The sequence below is a fragment of the Psammomys obesus genome, unplaced genomic scaffold, assembly GCF_907164565.1.
Source record: "Psammomys obesus unplaced genomic scaffold, mPsaObe1.curated_primary_1811, whole genome shotgun sequence".
Taxonomy (NCBI): Eukaryota; Metazoa; Chordata; class Mammalia; order Rodentia; family Muridae; genus Psammomys; species Psammomys obesus.
Window position 1 is genome coordinate 22,779,886 of NW_026596069.1, and position 19,283 is coordinate 22,799,168.

The following is a 19,283-nucleotide window of genomic DNA, read 5'->3' on the forward strand; positions in this document are numbered from 1 at the left end:
ACACACACACACACACACACACACACACACACACACACACACACACAGAAATGCTATGGGAATATGTTTCCGTCCTAACCCCAGTTGTGGGGTCTGCTTCACAACAGGTGACTATGATTTGTCTCATGCTCTGGTGGGGGCGTGGTTTTGCCAGCTGCAGATATTTTTCTGCGAGTGTGCGACCTTTGGAATTGTGGGAACTTTTCAGGGGATACATAAATAATAGCTGCCCAGCAGGCGAGCTGCTGGTTGGTAGTCGGTTGCTGTTTTGGTGGCGGGTTGTTAAGTAGTTGTGTGCAGAGAAGAAACAAGAAGAAATTAGACATCCTGACATCAAAGATCAAACTTTCCCCAAGGGACGCCTCTCATCATCAGGAAGTAGTCTCACGACAATGACACCCCCTTTTCTCTCTTTCCTCTTTTTCCCCTCATATCTTGTGTTAGAAGGTTGAAAGGGGAGAAGAAAGGGTGGAAGAAAAAAAGAGCCTACAAAGTAGCAAACGCTGGCTACAAACAAAAACTGCTTTAATAAACTTGGCATTCAAATCAGAAAAAAAATAACACTGAGCTTTGTTCAGAGGAACCAATGTATGGATAATCACACACATACCCACACACACCCACGATTTAGTTCAAGGAATGAGATGGCACATGAGAATTAATATTATTAATTTGGGAAGGAAAGCACATAAAGATCTTTGCTTCTAGTCATTCTATCTGTGTTTCTGTCATGAAATCTTTCTCGGCACATTTCAATTGTGTGAATGGGCCACGTGAGCATGAAGCTCATACGTAGAGCTCAGTTTAGAGTTGGGTGGCCTTTTCTGGTTCATGGTTAATCCGTGTAATTACCACAAAATCAATTACCCGGCACACATCACCGGTTTCCAAGAAATACACGCCACGGGTCAAGCTCAACTCTGTCTCCCTCTAATGTGGGAGAGCCTTGGGACAGCGCCAGTAATGAAGAGGCGAGCAAAAGCAAATCAACAAGCATGAATATGACGAGATCCCCACAGAACCCTCGCAGAAACGTGGGAGAACAAAGGTGCAGCCTGTGTCCTTTACCCTGTAGGGTTTATTAACCACAGACCCTCGGTTTTTACCACCCTTCTCCTGTGGGCTGAAAATCTGAATGGACTTAAACACTGAGGTCAAAAACCATGCTGGCCTCCGCTCCAGCTCAGCATTCACATCATGAACCTCGTGAGCAAATCAGAAACAGCTGGAGCCCACCCATCGCCTGCTAACCAACCTTCTCCTCCGTTGCTTGCTGCTGTGACTTATCACAGAGGACCTCAGCTAACCCGCACTAGCAACCTAAGTAGAGCAGGACGCTAGACCTGTTCTCTGAGGCGTGCAGCCCTGGCTCTCTACCTCAGCTCACGTTCTGAGGCTGTGCTTGTGCAGGGCTTAGCATCAAACGAGAACCCAGGAGCCTCAAGATGAGTAAGCGCAATGACATCTGCATGCAAAAAGCCTGTCTCCCACCTACCAGCTGCTTTGGCTCAACCCAGAGAAAAGTGTGTGTGTGTGTGTGTGTGTGTGTGTGTGTGAGAGAGAGAGAGAGAGAGAGTGAGAGAGAGAGAGAGAGAAAGAGAGAGAGAGAGAGAAATTATGGAAATCAGGTGACAATTTTTAGGAGCTGAGTCTCTTTTTTCTACTATGTGTTTTCCAGAGATTGAACTCGGGTCCTCCAGCTTGAATTGCCATCTCGCCAGCCAGCACCTGCCTTTCTCATGTGGGTTTTACAGTTCAAATCCAAGTCCTCATGCTTGCACAGCAAACATTACAGACTGAGCCATCTCCCCAAGCTCCAGGGAGGCATTTATGGAGTCACCTAGAAGCCGCTCCCTCTTTGATTGCCTGAGGTCTGAATTCCTCCACATAGAGCTTTTGCAGCATGTTTGACCTTTAGGTAAAAACTAATTCCTTGCTCCTTGCACTCGATTTCCTGACTGTACCCACCCCGTTATCTTCCATCTCTGTGAGCCTCAAGCAAACGGAGACTGTCCATTCATTAGCCACCTTGTCCCCGAAGGCTCCAGAATGAATTTTTCCTTACAAAAGTTCCACACGAACAGGATGTTGGTGCCTTTCTGGAATTAATCTGTCCCCTCTCCTGACTCAATTCTCCTTCAGCTACCCTAGAACCTTGCTCCTTACTATAGCCTGTGGATGCCTGGCTCATCCCTTTACCTCCTTGTTGCCTCTACTCAAACACCGCATCTCAGGAAACTGGCCACCTTACTTTGAACACCTCACACCTTAACCTGATAGTTAACATGGGAAACTCAAGAAATAAAATGAATCAGTACCACTGGCAACTCCTGCCTCTGATAGCTGCTTCCTCTTCAAGGACAAGAATCTGCCTCCTTCATCATGACTATCTGCTACAGTCAGGCTGGGTCTCCTTCAAAATTCAGCTTATACACAATGGTCAATGTAATAGAATTAAGAGATAATGGCTTTGAGAAGTGGTTAGGTCATAAAGGCTCATCTTTTATGAGTGGATTAAGGCCCTCAGAAGGGAGACTTGCAGAATTTGGCCCTTTTATCCTCCTGCCTTCCACCATATAAAGACAGAGCCTCACCAGAGATCTCAGAACTGTGTGAAAGTAAGTTCCTTCTTTATGAACTACGCAGCTTCAGCGATTTTGTTATAGCAAACTGAAATGTTACGCAAAGGTCTCTAGAGACAGGAGACAACCTAGCTGTCTGTGCTCTGAGATGATGGCAGGTAATGAATCATTTTCCACTTATGGGTACTGAACAGAAATGGTGGGAAACAGCCCAATTACTGCATGGGGAGGGAGGACAGACTTTGTTGTAGGATACTGTGATCTTTACCAACAAACCTAAAAGGGATCACCAAGCTGCCTGGCCTTGTAACCCTTCTTCTCATCCTTTATCAGTCAAGACTCCACCAACCCCTGTGTACATGGCATAAAATACACCATTGCTTTTTCCCCAAATGAAGAACCAGCTTTCCCAACACAATTCATAAAATGTCCATCTTTTCTATTATGAGTGATATAACATTTATAATCAAATTATAACGTTCCCATGAGCTGTCCTAGGCTATGGTAGTTTCTGTCAGACTAATCCCTGTGCCAACTCCATACCCAACTACAGGTTCACAATATTTCTGATACCCCAGAAGATGGGTCTCCACACCCGCACTTATCTAATTATCTAGTCTCACGTGTTCTCCACCAAAACGTATAGACTCTGCCTGTCCGTCTTCACAGAAGTTAAATGTTTATAATTAAAATGTTTATAATGTCAAGTTGGAAAACACACCGTGTCCTGACGGGTGTGTTGTTCTGTGCTTGCTTTCTTTCTCACAGCCTTTGGAACTGGTGGTCTTTTCAAATGACACTCCTTCCTTGCTTTCATTGTACAATGGATTCTGGAGAGAGGGTGCATTTTGCTTTTTAAGTATCTTTCCTGTATGTTGTAGGATTGGGTCAGAACAGAACCATGTGTTCTGACTCTGGATCCCGTCTCCTTGTCTACTACCCCTCCCCACCCTTATGCAACCCTTCCAACCCCCAACACTAGGTAGGAGATAAAGAAGGTTAGAGAGGAAAGGCCGAGCACATGCAAAGGCCTTAAACTACTTCCTGCTGATAGAAGCATTGAGTTCCTTGGGGCAAGATTGACTTTCACTGTGAGAGTATCTAATTTCTTCTTCTTCTCATTTCTTTGTGCAGCTACAAATAGCAACCAAAAGCACCCAACCAACATCCAGCCAACGACAGCAGCCCCACATCTTAGAGCCCAAGCATTTATATACCCTCTGAAAAGTTCCCACAATTCCAAATGTCACATACTCGAAGAAACTACCTGCAGCTGGCAAAACCATTTCCCTACTAGAGCATGAGGAAAATCATAGTTACCATAGACCCACACCTAGGATTAAAATGAAAACTTAGTCCCATAACATTTCTGTGTTTTAAAGAAACCAAAATTCTCACTACAGCTTAGCCCTTGGCTGCCAGCTCGTTGGTCCTTCAAGTACTTACATTTGTAAGAAGCTGTTTTAGTATTGCGTGTATTTGGGGGTTTCCCATCTTCGTGTAAGAGCTTAGGATCTCTTTATTTGTTGTGGTTACTGAGTATTTGATAAACCCACAGTTCATGAATAGTATCTCCCTGTCTGTCTATTTGTTTTCTGTGGTGTCTTTGGTGATCAGAAGTTTTTAATTTCAATGAGGTCTGATTTCTTCATCTTTCATGATTACAGCTTTCTATGACCTGAGGAGCATTTCCTCATCTGCTGAATCACACGAAGATTCTGTATTTTTTTTTTCTCCAAAGCTTTACAGCTCTAGTTTTACTTCATGTCCACGTTTAATATCAAATCAAATTTATATAGCTGAGCAGGGATTAAGGCTTAAGTTCTCCACAAAACATCTAGTTGTTTTAAAACCATTTGTGAAAGGTCTTACTCTCCCTTGGGTGAGCTGGGCAGATTTTGTACCTTCCTTGAGTTCGCCCTTCTATGTAAGTGTGGGACTGGTTTGCCCACATGAATCTAAGTGAAAATGGGGTTAAGACCAACACCAAGGTTGATACCGACTTTAAGCGGAGTCTCACCTGACAGTTGATGCAGACCCCTCCACCTGAATAGACGCCTTCGGAGTTCAGGCTTGCCTGCTGCTGCTCCACATCTGGGTCATAGTAACAGTCCACAGCATGGCCATGGCAGTTGCAGGCTGGGAAAAAAGCACCTTTGGTCAAACTACTATGCAGCATTTAGTGAACTCCCAGACAGGATCTCTGCTCCATGGCTTATAATAAAGTCTGCTCTGAAACCCTGGGGCCACCGTGCAAAATTACAGGAATCCCTTTACACAAAGACTATTATATAATATTAAGTACTTTATAGCTCCTCCTGTTTGATCATAAACGAAAGGTTTCTCCTTTTAAAAAGATATACAATTACAACAATGATGACTCAACATGCCAACTAGTCATGTACTCAGACTCCTGCCACTGCTGGTATTACTAAAAACTATAGTCCAGCACTTTATTTATCATAAAATAGGTTCACACACATTGCTGTAGTGAATCTACTCTCTCAGGCAGGTGTCATTATCCCCATGCTACCAATTAAAAAAACAAAACAAAACAGATGGAGCGAGGTTACAAGCCGATCCTTAGCTACAAGCTCATAAACAAGAGGGCCAGAAGTAAGGCTTGTCTTTGTCTGATGCCAAATTCTACACTCTCAGCCAATGGTCTAAATTTTTAATCTCAGGACTATGTATAATGGGGAAAAAAAAATAGGAATTCGGTTGAGGTCTAATTATAAATAAGTAACAATACATTTGGTTGACTGCACAACCTCTGGTGCTGCCTGTGTTTTGTTTGTGACGGAACATGGCAGAGTGACGCTCAACCAACTGTCGCAGTATTGAGTTGAATTCCTACTGTGATGACACCATATGCCACCAACAGTGAGACCAAAGACTTCATGATCCTTGGGGAACAATGTCAGAAATAGCTGAACACACCAGAAGAAAGGACCAGGATGTCAAATTAACCTTGACCAGTCAAAGCATGCCTAACACAGCCGCTAAACCATCTGATGAAAATGTTCACGGTGGCTCCACAGCATGGTCTGAGCGTTTATGTTTCTCAGCAACCGACAAGACAGAGCCCAGTTATCAATGTGAAGGTGGGGGGCGGGAGGGGAGGCTGCCTTCAGAGGCTTTTGTCGGCCTTTGCATCACAGCAACATGAAAAAAGTAACTAACGCAGATGTTGTGGGCCTTGTTTGTCAAAAGCCATCGATTCCTTAGCTTTCTCAAACACCTGTGAGCAGCTTTCCATATGTCTTCTGTTTTCTGGTCGCTCCTACCTTCCACGTGATTAATTCGCAGAGCCTCCGGCCATGCACCGGGCTTAGCCATCGCTCTCATCATTTCTGAGCTCAGGGCGGCTGCAGTCACAATCTCACCCTGGGAGACGGCACGCTTGAGTTGCCTGCAGCCCGCAGACATTAAGTAGAGAGTCACAGAAATAAACAATTGGTGCCTCACGCTGTGTGCCACGCTGGCAGGGCAGCAACAGGCGCAGGCTGTCTCTTCAGGGGCCTCACACCCAAGAGTCACCTGGATTCGTGCTGGTGATGAGAGTGGCTCACAGGGTCAACATGAGCGCTTCTCCAGTTCCTGTCACCCTGGTGTTACCTAATAACAGCTCTCAAGCGCAAGCACGGCGATGCCGGCCAGCTGACCACAATCTGCTGTCATAGCAACTCTGTTATTAGTTCCCCTTCATCTCTTCCTGTGCCGGATCTATAAGTCCTACTTTCCCATAGCGTGTGGGTAGGGGAGCGCACGGCGCACCTCAGGGTCTCCACGATCCCTGATCCCAGCATCCACGGGAGGTCCGAAACACTGTGTAAGGTAAAGGGGGAATACCTTACAGGAAACAGGACCTCGCCTCTCAAACTGACACAGTCCGGTCCTCTTTGTGAGCCCAGGGCACACTTGCTGTCCGTCCTCAGGCAGAGAGGAGGCGCCCTCTCCTTCACAGTGCTGCCCGTCACGGCCACGCCAGCACCCACCTTCACACTCATTCTGCTGCTTCGGAGCAGCAGGCTGCCAGCGCCTCTGGTTGTAGCCTGCACAGCAGCGGTTGCACGTCTCCCCACAGGTGTGGTGCTGACATTCACATCGGAACCTGGATATGAAGGCAAAGGATACTTTGCTAACTGAAAAGGGCTGTTGTTAGCGGTGGTGGCGTGGTGGTGGTGGTGATGGTGGTGGTGTTTGGTAATGATGTTTGGTGGTCACCGTGGTGTTTGGTGGTGGGATAGCATCAAGCTCAGGGCAATCCTCCTGCCTTAGCATCCTGAGTTTGAAAAGTTGTTCGGCTTGGTTTGATTTAGATGTTTTCTTGTTGTTATTGCTGGAGATTAGCCCTCACTGATCCCAGACTGACCTTGAACTCACTCTGTAGCTGAGGAAGACCTTGAACTTCTATCTCCCAAGTGCTGGGTCCTGAGTTTATGTGGTGCTCATGCCTGTCGTATACACACTCTACCAACCAAGCTACCTCGACAGCATCACTGCAAGGCTTTTATTCAGACCAGTTGTCCCTGCTAGCCTAGGACACACAAGGTCGTGAGTTTACTCCCCCAAACAAAAACCAAAACATGTGTTCTCATACACAAATGTGATATATGCTAAAATGTGTTGAAGCACACTCACTGAGCCATGACCAGAACAAAGCAGTTTGCATACATTGTCAAGCCCCTCCCCCATCGTCTCCATTGCACAGTGGGTGAAACTAAGATCAAGGTCAAGTGATGATAACAGAACGAATGTCAAGCCAAAGTTTGAGCCTGAAGCATCAGTTTTTTCTCCTCCACATTAAGCTGCAGTAACTGGCCAACACTGGGCATGGTGGCTCACACCTATAATTACCCCACCAGGAAGGCTGCTCAGAGCTAACATCACTAATTGTCCAGCAGGCCATCTTACAGAGGAGAGCACGGTTTCCTGATCACTGAGATCTCACTGAGATCACTGTGAGATCTCACAGGTGTTTAGCACTGGATTGTCATCTCCGAACTCTTCTGCATCGGCAGAACTTAAGTGAGGCTGAAGGCTACTTGACTAAAGCCGCACCTCTTAAGTGGCACCCGTGAGAGAGTTTCTGTGGCAGCATTGGTGGAAATGCTCACCCCAAGCCACGCCCTAATGTGGCTCTCCACCTTCGGCACCAATCCCATCTTGAGGTAGGAACTGTCAAATATGGTAAAAACCCCAAATCAAATAAATTATAAGTCAGGGGCTGGAGAGATGGTTTAGCACCGCCTGCTCTTCTAGAGGACCTGGTTCAGTTCCCAGCATCCACATGGTGGCTCACAGCTGTCTGTAACTCCAGTTCTAGGGCATTCAATGCCCAATTCTGGCCTCCTCAGCCACTAGGCATATAAGAAGGCAAAGCATTTGTACATAAAATAAAATTAAAACAATGTTTTAAAGAATAAAAAATATACCAAATCAAACAGTGGATAAAAGTTATTAGTAATTGTCCAGCATGGTCTTGGGTTGCTATGATTGAGTAGTCACGTCTGCCATGGAAGAAAAAGGACTGACAGATGGGAAGTTTACACACACACACACACTGTCTCTCTCTCTCTCTCTCTCTCTCTCTCACACACACACACACACACACACACACACTCACACACGTATACACACGCACCACCTTGCTTTCGACTCTGAAACATTCCTGTTGAGATCTACAGCCTACAGATCTTTAACAGGGTATAAACACCCACTGACACCATCAGGCTTTTTCCTCGCAAGGAGAGAGGAGAGAGCTTTGCTGTACTCACTGTTTCTCAGGGTTGTCCGAGTGGCACCGGTCGGCATGGCCGTGGCAGACGCACCGCCCACCAATGCTGATGTCCTTTATGCTGTAATAATACTGCACAATAGAAAACGGAAGGTCAGCTTCCAGAAACTGCAACATACACGTTCTCATCTAACCTCTGACCCAGAGGTTGAGGCTTTACTAGGCTACATTGTTGTGCCATTTCTCCTTGCTGACCTCAACACAAACGGGAGCCATGTTTGCTTCTAACTTGTCTGACAAAATGAATGCATTCATCGGTCAATTTTCATTTTTAAAAAATCCTTCAGAATTTGTCCATCAAATGCCTTAAATGCATGGAAGAAAAATGGGGAAAAATTTATACGTATAGCTTCCTGGAATGAGATCATGTAAGTGTTTTAAGATTGTTCACACACTGAGCATATGAATACACCAAAAAGTGCCTACTATATGCAAACTGCCCCTCCAGGGACAGGAAGGAAGATGGATCAGATTCCTCTATAGGAGCCACCACCTGTTGGCAGTTGTTGAAACCTGTTCATGTTCAAAAGGCTGACATTAAAACTTCAAACTCCGAAAGACCAGCCAGGGCCAGCTGCAGACCCAGCAGAGGCTCAGCCCCTACACCAAAACACACACACACACACACACACACACACACACACACACACACACACACACATCTTGCAACAGCCACAACAATAATTGAAGATTGAAGAGCAGCGAAGTGGTGAGCTGAGGCCGTGCAGTTTATCAGAACGGCCAGCTCATCCTTGTAAATACTCATCTTTGCACCCAACACAGTCCCCCTCTACCCGGAGGTTCAAAAACAGAGCGTGGGAAATGCAGACGAGCCACCTGCAAGCCAGACCTTTCTAGAAAAGGCTCAAACCTGTAACAAATCCCTCCCAGGCTGCCCACCTCCAACCTCTCTGCTCTCAACTCCATAAAATGCCACTCTAGAAGGGACAGTGGGCATCTTCCGGGCAGCCCTCTCGGGGGACTTTGCCCATGGGCTGACCCCTATCAGCAGCAGCCATAGGCTTTCTGGTCCTCTAGCTTCCTGTTGGGTGGGGCCATCAGGTGGCCCTGCAGGAGATGGAGCCTCTTCCAGGGGCTCTCTGCATCCCTAGAGGCCAGGGCACTATCCTAACTGATAGGTTAGGATGCTCCAAGGCCGAGGACAGAGTGTCAGTGCTCACCACCCGTGTTCTCCTCCACTAGATCACGTTTCTCACCCTCTTTTTCCTAGGAGGGGCTACACTAGGACCAGCTCTTCTTGGTGCAAGCAACTTCTATAGTTTGGGACATGTGGGCTTTCTTCCATCTGCTGCACTGATTCGGGGAATCCAAAGTAGGACTCTAAGACAGTGCAAGAAGCAAGGAGCCAGCTGCCCTGAGTGATTGCGTGGGGATGATCTCAGCTTCTGACGCAAAAGCCTCTGCCATTTAGGGGCTGTTGATTACCACAAGAGAGAACCCACCACACCGATACCAGACTGATTATAATCATTTTGGGGATATAACAATTTTTCTTTTCTTCGGGACTACCAGGGTTCTACCACTGAGCTAGACGGACAGCTAAGTTGCTCAGGCTGTCCAACCAGGCCTTGCATTTGTAACTCTCCTGCATCAGCTTCCCCAGTCGCTGGGATGACAGGCCTACACCACCAGGCCTAGTTGATTTTTCTTCAAATAAGTATATCTATTTTAGACAGGAACCACCCCTCTGCCTAAGTAGGGAAAGGTACTTGGGAGAATTTACCTTATTTGACAAACAAAACAAGCAACAAAAGCAAGGCAGCCCGTTAGGTGCTTCTGAGGTGCCACTCACCCGACGGGTGACAGTGGGGTCTCGCTCTGCCTTGGAGATAAGATGCCCAAGGAGGGTGTTGGTTCGCAGAAACCGCAAGCGGATGTTTGTTGCCTTAGTAAACTCCCTCAGGGTATCAGAGAAAGTGAAATTTTTTGCACCTGGGCGACCATTTATCAAGGATACAACAACCTAAAAGCAAACAAAGAACAATAAAAGGACACACCGGATGAAAGGCCTTTGCTCAAAATGTAGCAACAAGACACGGAAGGTACTACAAACCCCCAAAGCACCTGCTTCTCAAAGGAGCTCTGGACGGATGTGCTGATGCGCTCTAGTATCTAGTTGCTAGTTTTTGGTTCTGCATTTAAACCTGATCTCTGTGAGGATGTTTCATTCTTAAATGTCTGTCCTACCAGGTGGCCTTGGAGGGGAAACACTGTGAAGGTTGGAGAGCTATTGTCATGCTTACAAACATGGTGGTGATTCTGTCAAGCTGCATCAAGAAAACAAAGCTGAAATGATCCTTGGGGCAGCGGTTCTCAACCTTCCTAATGCTGCGACCCTTTGGTACAGTTCCTCATGTTATGGTGACCTCAACCATGAAATTATTTTCGTTGCTACTTCATAACTGTAATTTTGCTACTGTTATAATTGTAACCTAAATATCCAATATGCAGGATATCTGATGTGACCCCCTGTGAAAGTTTTGGTAGAGGCTGAAAACCACTGATCTAAAAGATGTTGAAACTGTGAACCAGAACAGCGGCTTGGCTTCTCATGCCTCGGCTAATGAAGTCCAAGCCTTGATGGTTTCGAACATGAGCTGCTCACCAGCCGGAGGGCTCTGGGTAAGATCCCACACCCCTCAGGAGAGATGACATGAAAGTCTGTTTCTATCCCTGCAGCCTCACCATCGCCATGGAATTCTTCCCTGACCGGCCCCACCTCTGTCTGCCTCCATGTGGACTTAACTGCCACCTGCCCCATCTCCTCACTCGTACTGGACATGGTGTGTGAGGAGGTGAGAGGGTTACCAGTGACCCACCCACCTTCTAAATCCACCCCCGGAAGAAGAATTCTGAGATCTGTGGGCCTTGATCCAAACCCCAACTTCCTGGGGAGAACTCGGGGCCCCAAATAGAACTCCCAACCCAAGTCATTCTTGAGTCTTTGGTGTGCCAGCCTCCCGAAGCCACTTACCTCACCATTTTCCAGAGGCACGATCCGGGAATACTCTGTGACACAGAGCACCTGGTCGTCCCGAGTGATGGCCATGTTTGCTTCTTGCCCAAACTGTTCTAGACAATCTCCTCTAGAATCTAGAAAGAAAATAGTTGAACATTATCAAATAATGCATCGCTTTCTCCTAGGTCACTTCAGATCCTCTGTGTTTCCTTAAGGGAGATGAAAACAGAAGAACCAAGACCTCTTTTGGACTTGTAGCTGAAAGCCTAGGATGAAGTTTTTAGCCCATGAAAAAGAAATACCCAGATACATCAGTTCAAGTGCCCTTCAGGAACTGTATTTGAAGATATGTTATTAACTCTTCACGCCTCAAGTAGGCAACTTTCCCCTGTAAGTAAAATTGCTGCCTGCCTTGGTTCATCAAGTGGTCCAGAGACACTTAAATACCCCACCAGCAAAGACAACAGGTTCAAAATAAGTAAGTTGCAGCCCAGGATTCACAAAGCTGGGACTTTCTTCCTAACTCCTCACGAAAGGGGAAGGACGTATGTCACGGCTCACTTACAGATAGCCCCACCAATGGGAGCAGAGCTGTTATGAAAGGAGGTGCAACCTGCATTCTGCATGTGGGAGCCTTAGAATCCATGCGTGCATGACTGAAAAACGAGGCTGTTTTGAGAATAACTTAGGAGGTGCAAGCCCTACAGAGTCACACAGAGACACTTTTGAAAAAAACCTAAATCCATAGTCTTAAACTGTTTCAGATAATCAAAGCCCCTCGTAGCACAGAAGACAAGTTTACTTACGAGCAAAATACTGCCACGGAGAATAGGTGCTTCCAAAGTCTACAGATCTTTCCAGGACCCAAAGATCAGGGCGGGGAGAATTTGCGAATTTGATTAAAACATAGGCCACATGGAAGAGCTGAAAAAGCAAGAGAGACACAGTTTGGACCGAGGTATAGCTCAGTGGTAGGGTACTCGTCTATCAGGCAGAAGGCCCTAGATTCAAACCCTAGGACCAGATGAAAGTCACTTTGTCCATAGCTCTGACTATCTCTTTAGGATGCTGATTCCCAAGGTGCAGATCCTGCTTCTGCCCGCACGGGCATCTCTCCCCGGGTGCCGTTCTCCCAGCTTGCTTCTCCCAAAACCAACCATGTCCCCCTCTCCTCTAAGCACATGAGCTCACCACCATTGTCGCATAACCAATGTCTTTGAATGTCTGTAAACCAAAAGCCTGATGGCAAGTACTAAGAATGGTGTGCCAAGCCCTTTGAGAAGCAAGAACCCACAGAACAGCTCAGAGGTTCTCTTGGGGGTACCAGAGCCTTGTTCCTCAGTGTGTTGAGGGCTTGAAGGCTGCTCCCCTGCAGAGGCTGCCGAGATTGGCCATGTCTGCTGTCCAGCATAAGCCCAGCCTCCTTGTTCGTCTGTCTGTAGTCACTCACCTTCCTGTTCAGCAGTGTGCAGTAACCCCGCCTCTCTGTTCTGCTCTATATAGTAAACACGCTGAGCTCCCTCCCACAGTGGTTTTTCATCTGAGAGCCTGGTCTGCTCAACCATAGCCTTTCAGTATCTTCTTCATTCCTTCACCACCCCCACCGGGTCTGTTCCCAGAGCAGTGCCGAATGCAGCACCAAGACAGCCTAAGATAAAAGCTCTTTGGTTATTTTCTCAAACACTAATATTGGCAGGGCTCTGCTTTTGCAAATCCCTTTAACTGTCAAGTTGAATGGAAGATGAATGGCTTTTCGTATCTGCCTCTGCATTCAATCTTCAGTGACAAGTTTTCGTGTGGGGGAAATATTTTAAAAAGATCTTCTCCCGCTTAGATCTTCCAAGGTTGTGGATCTCCCGAAAGGCCTTGGAGACCCCACAGGGTCTCACCTGACTCTGGGAGCCAACACTTCCTTGCGGTGTGTGCCTTCACTGTAAGATGCCCCTATGCCAGTTCTCTGAGGGGAGAAAGATCGTCACAGCAGCACTGGAAGCCCTAAGTCCCAGCCAGTTCTGTCCCCTTCAAGCCCGTTCTTTTCAGTTTTGGAAATAATACCGACCTGGACTATGAGTAATTCCTGTGCTTGCGGATAACTCCTGCTTGATACAGAAACAGCGGGAATTACAAGGTGGTCTGAACACCCGGAAAGCAATGGCTAAAGGTAGAAATAGAGGTTTCCAAAAGACGCACGCTGCGAGTCCACAGTAAAGGGATTTGTGGGAAACTCTAAAACTCTTATTTGGAAAACTAACAACTATAGATCCTTCCAGCTGCTTATACGCCTGTTTCAGTCCTTCCAAAGTAAAACCCTGTTCAGATAAGGTAAAGGATGAATGAAGCATTTTGAATACAAGAATCTTTCTAAGCCTGTTCTTTCTCTCCTACCAACTCTCACAGTGGTAGCTCCTACAAAATAGTCAATACATTATAATTAGTGACCGCTGCCTCCCGAGCTTAGCTTCATGTGGCTCCAGCGTGACGCCATTCTTCTGTAACCCCGAAGTTACTGAAAACCTCATCAGAGCTAGGAGAGCACCCAGGTGTAGGAAGCCAGCGCCTCAAATCCCAGTGCCATATAAACCGGGGGCGGGGGAGGGGGAGAAGAGGGGACTGGGAAGTTCAAGCTAATCCTTGGCTGTATTCCAAGTTTGAAGCCAGCCTGGGCTACATGAGACACGCTGTGGAAGGAAGGGAGAAAGGTGGTGCAGGTGGGAAGGAGGAGAGGATCTCAGTAAGCAGAAAGAGTGCGCATTGGCTTCATGTGAAGCTACGAGCTGGGCCTAATTTAATGAACACACTGAGTCTATCCACAATTGTTCAGCAACAAACACACAGGACGTTCCACTTTAAAAAGTGCCCCCCCCTTTTCACTTGGGGACCCATTTCTGAGGTTCCTTGATAGATATACACATGCATGTGCTGTGGCCGCCGGCAGGGTGCTCTCACTCCTCCTTCCACTGGTCTGACGGAGCCACTGCCACCACCACCACGAAAACCTGCTGTCTGTCCTCGCACAGCGCTCCAGCTCCACAGCCAGTCTCCTTGGACAAACACACTCAAATGTAGTGAGTGGTCTCTGGGTGCTCACGGCCCGGCTCTGGCATGGTGAGCCAGCAGGCAGGGGCTGCTTTCTCCTGCCTGATCACTGAGAAGTATAGCATCAGCTTCTAACTGGCGCCTTCTGGACTTCAGAGCACACAGTGAGCCCTGAGACCCGCTGACAGAAATGAGAAAGCAGCAGGCAGAGAGAAGCAGGGGAGTTAAAGCAAAGGGCATTTGTAAGTAAATATTTGAGGAGCAAAGATAAGGAATGGGAGGGAAATAGCTAAAAATTATAGACTTGTAATCTCTCAAATGCTTTTGTAACAAGCTAAAACTGGCATGGCCCTGTCTGCTTAGGGAGATCCGTGGTAGCCTTTTAAATAATGTTCTGATAGAGAAGATAAGAGATTTAAAGGCCTTTAGACGTCAAAAGATTTCAAGGTGAGTGGGTGAGGTAAGTGAGAAGAGTCTGATCCTTGTCTCCTTCAAAGCCACTGAAATCACAGCTTGCTGCAGCTGGTTATGTATTCAGGTCAGGGCCTTCCTGGGCTGAGTATTTGCTGCGAATGAATGCAATTTGCTATGGATCGAGTGTTACATGGATAAATGAATGAATGGATGCGTTAACCAATTAAAACAAAAGTGGTGTCACTGCTCTTGGGTTCAGGGGGCAGACACCACCAGGCAAACACACAGAGTGACCCTCCAGTGGGGAGCGCTTGGCTACTCTGATTTAATGAGTAAATATATTGATCTCCAAAGAAGAATTTTAATAATGTTTTTTCCTGATGCTTTACTCTGAATAGTCTGTAAATCTACAGACAATCTCAAAAAAAAAAAAAAAAAAAAAAAAAAGGTGTAATGGCTACCATCCATCATTCACTTAGATTGTGAATCTAAGCTGTTCATATTTCTCTCTCTCTGTGTGTGTCACACACTCACACACACACACACACACAGTTTTGTTTCTTTGGAAGTAACAGGTATCATGACTCTTGCTGCTAAATATCTCCCTAAAACTTAGGCATTTCTATAAACTTTGCATTCTCAGGACCATTCTAGCTTCCTTTCTTTTGCAGTGATAAAACATTCCAAGCAAACTGGGGAGGAAAAGATTTATTTGGCCTACATTTCCAGGTCACAGACTGTCGTTGAGGAAAGTTGAGGCAAAAGTCACTCGGAGCCTGAAGCAGAAACCCCATGGAGGAACGGTTTGCTGGCTTGCTCACCCACAGGCCCACACCTTGCCAGCTTTCTTATATAGGCCACGACTACCTTGCCCAGGGAAATGGTGCTACATAAATGAGCTGGACCTCCAGCTCAATCAGCAGTACAGCCAACACCCTACAAATGCCAATCTGAATTAGCAGGTTCTCAGATGACTCGGGCTGCATTAAACTGGCAATTAAAAATAACCAGGACAATGAGAAAAAAATGTATAATCATAAAAATCTATTTAATATGTTGTCCCTGTTCAAATTCCCCTCATTATCCTAATAATGCCTACTACATTTGTTTTCCTTTCCAGGATGAGGTCAGAGATTACATTTAGAATAGGTCTGCATCCTTTCATCTACATGCCTAAAAAAGCCCCCACCTGCTGCCGCCACACTTTCGTCCTTTTCAACAGTGACATTTCATATGTTCTGGAATGTTCTGCTGTCTACCCTACAGGCTGGCTAGTCTATCACAGAGCCTATCACAGAATATTTCACAGTCTTAGTTTGGTTGTTTGCTCATGATTTGGCACAGGAGAAGCACCGGTCATGAGGCAGGTGATCAGTCCATGGGTGTGGCTTCCCTTGTCCTACTTCCGGTCACTTAAACAACTTGGGTTGTTTAAGCACATAGAATGAGCTGCTTCATTGTGGTGGCCTGGTTTGAAAGACTCTTACAAAGAGCGCCATCCTCAAAATACAGTCAGAGCCAGTGATGAAAATAGAACTCCAGAGGCCCGTGATCAGACCCTTTAATCCTGGTGCTCAGAGCGCCTGTCACTGGCTCTGTCGGAGCACCTCTGCAGCTGCTATCCCGAATTGTGCACTGGAAAGCCCAGTCCCTGACCTCTCATTAGAAGGGTGTGATTGGTCCAGTTCTAAGGAAGCCCTCTCAACTTCTTACTGGCTCCCAGGAGAAACAGCCCCCTGAGAAGCACATAGGGCAGATAACTCCAGAAACCCTCAAGACAGGATCCGGAAAGTGCCAAGTGAGCCCGGACCCTAGCACCTCTTCCTGAGAGGACCCCACTGCACTGCTAATGAGGACAAGTCACCACGCCTTTCTCTCACCAGTCTCTACCCTTCATCCCACATGCCAACGCCCTCCCACCCCCAGATTAGAAAACCCACACCAAGGTTCCCTGCACTGTTTCTACGCAAGAAAGATTTGGATTAGCAGGAGAACAAGATTAGTGCAGAAACTAGAAGGAGAGAAGAGTTAAGATTCTATAACATCCGGGTTGGAATATGATGCAACAGGCACTGACCTATAGTTGGAATAAGTAAGTCTAGCAGACTAGCCCACACTAGAGCGACCATAGACAAAGATAACCGAGCTGGGATGTTTGCCAGAAGAAATAATGTTTGAGGAGTAAATTTCTATATCCCAATTTGAACATGACATAGTATGTGCACGTATATATGTATGAATACATTTAACTCTATAAATGTGTGTGTTTTATGTGTCAGTTTGAATTTCTGAAAACATACACACAAGCCTAGCAAATAAAATCCTACTAAGCCAAAACTTAGTCTAAATGTGGGGGCTTGGTCTCCCATGCCACACACTCATACTGTGCACTGCAGAGGCGAGAACAGCGTCCTTCACTTGCTCTGAGTAAAGTTCTATCCCAGTAACAAAGGCAACCACAGGGCATTCAGGTGGGGCTGCAGCCCAACGGTAGAGTGCTTGCCTGTCCAGCGTGAGACCCTGAGTTCAAGACCCACTACCAGCACACACACACAATAAAGATAAAGATAAAGATGTGGGTCACTGGGCATACTGGCACGTGCCTGCAAACCCATCACTCTGCAGGCAAAGGCAGGCGGAGCAGTGAAGATCTGAGACTAGCCTAGTCTATGGAGAGTTTCAGACCAGCTGTGGAGACAGACCAGGTCTCAGTAGAGCAACTAGAAAGCCTTGGGGCACCAATAACTTAGAAGAAAATAATCAACAAGAAAATGGAAGTCCTGCGGGAAGTTCATACTGGGGAGCTGTGGAGCTAGCTCAGACAGCGAAATGCCTCCCGCACCAGCATGAGAACCTAAACGCAGACCGTGAGCACCCATGGAGGAGCCATGTGCGTTAGTGCACATCAGTAACCCTAGAGCTGGCGTGGGCGGCGGGCAGAGACACAGGATCAGTTGCCAGTCGGTGAGCTCAGGGAGCAGGGAGAGCAAACTTTATATCTTCAGTACTCATGTAAGAGCCAGGCATGGCCACGAAGGGAAGAAAAACAAGGATCCACAGAGCTCTCTGGCTGGCCAGACTAGCCAATCAGGAAGCTTGGGGTTCCTGGAGAGAGCCTGCCTCAAAAGATGAAGTAGAGAACAAACAATCGTGGAGGACATGCAACATTGCCCTCTGTCCTCCTTAAGTAATGCACACACACACACACACACACACACACACACACACACACACAGAAAAAGAACATTTTATACTGACAAAATTTTAACACAAGGGATTAACTGACGACTTAGAACACAATTTCCAGACTTCATGAATTTAGTCATTATTCTCTAATGGGTTTAAAGTGTACACTTGAGCCCAGACTGCTATTGGAGAACATTTTAGCCTCAACCAACATTTGCTTTCATAGTGATTAGGAATTGGTTGGAGCTCCAGAAAACCCGGTTTAGTGGTTTGAATGAGAAATGCCACCACTACACACACACACGCACACAAACACACAGAGGCTCGTTTGTTTAAACACTTGGTTTCCTGTTGGTGCTGTTATTTGTTAAGGTTGTGGAACCTTTGTCAGAAGCAGCCCCACTGGAGACAGCTCCCCACTGGAGGAGAGCTTTGATAGTTTTGCTGAGCTTCCAGTTTGCTCTTGCTTTCTGTGTCTTATTAGAAATGTGATCTCACCAGGTGTAATCCCAGCACTCTGGAAGACAGAGACAGGTGGAATCTCTGTGAGTTAGAAGCTAGCCTTGTCTACAAAGTGAATCCAGGACAGCCAGGGCTACACAGAGAAACCCTGTCTCGAAAAACAAACAAAAATATTAGAGATGTGATCTCTCAGCTTCCTCCTCAGCCTCCTGAAGTGGACTCTCCTCTGGAAACATAACTCAAAATAAACCTTTCCTTGAGTTGCTTTAGGTGGTGTTTTTCTATCACAGCAGCCAAATGAACCTACTCCACTAATCCAGGATCTCTGGGCTCCAGCCTACAGTAAGTCTTGTGTGTCTTCCTACCCTCTGGCCGCTTTCAGCCATCAGGGAAGGCTTGTGTCTGGAGCCTGACTCCCCTTATAAAGCTCCTTTTTTTTTTTTTTTTTTGTGCTTTCCATCTGTTTTGCTAATTTACAAGAAAATCAGAACAACGTTTGACTTACTTGCCGAACTGAGCAGCTCAAGGATATACCTGCCGAACCATGACAAAGGAAAATCACATGATCAGGTTTACCCAAGGCGACGAGAACGGACTGGACTTCAACTGCTACCAGTTAACGCTCCAAGTCCTCCTCTAATTGGCTAATTTTATTCTTTATTGGACGTAACATATTTAATGAGTAATAGGGTACAAACGATGTCATGATAAACATATGCAGGACTTGGAGCAGTAGTGGCGGCAGTACTAGAGCTGTATTTCTGTGGTGCTGGGGCGTAAAGACAGGACTGCACACAGGCACTGCACCGAGACACACCCCCAG

General features: G+C 46.5%; 1 protein-coding gene across 1 annotated transcript in view; it reads right to left on the bottom strand.

Annotated features, from left to right (window-relative positions):
• The window catches only part of Lama3 (laminin subunit alpha 3), a 207,385-nt gene that overhangs the window by 145,981 nt on the left and 42,121 nt on the right, over positions 1-19,283 (bottom strand). The window contains exons 3-8 of the mRNA XM_055625584.1: positions 12,169-12,286; positions 11,378-11,496; positions 10,196-10,366; positions 8,363-8,454; positions 6,581-6,696; positions 4,603-4,721 (exon numbers count right to left, since the gene is read on the bottom strand). Of these exons, the coding sequence (XP_055481559.1) occupies positions 4,603-4,721; positions 6,581-6,696; positions 8,363-8,454; positions 10,196-10,366; positions 11,378-11,496; positions 12,169-12,286 (735 nt within the window). The remainder of the gene's footprint in view (positions 1-4,602; positions 4,722-6,580; positions 6,697-8,362; positions 8,455-10,195; positions 10,367-11,377; positions 11,497-12,168; positions 12,287-19,283) is intronic.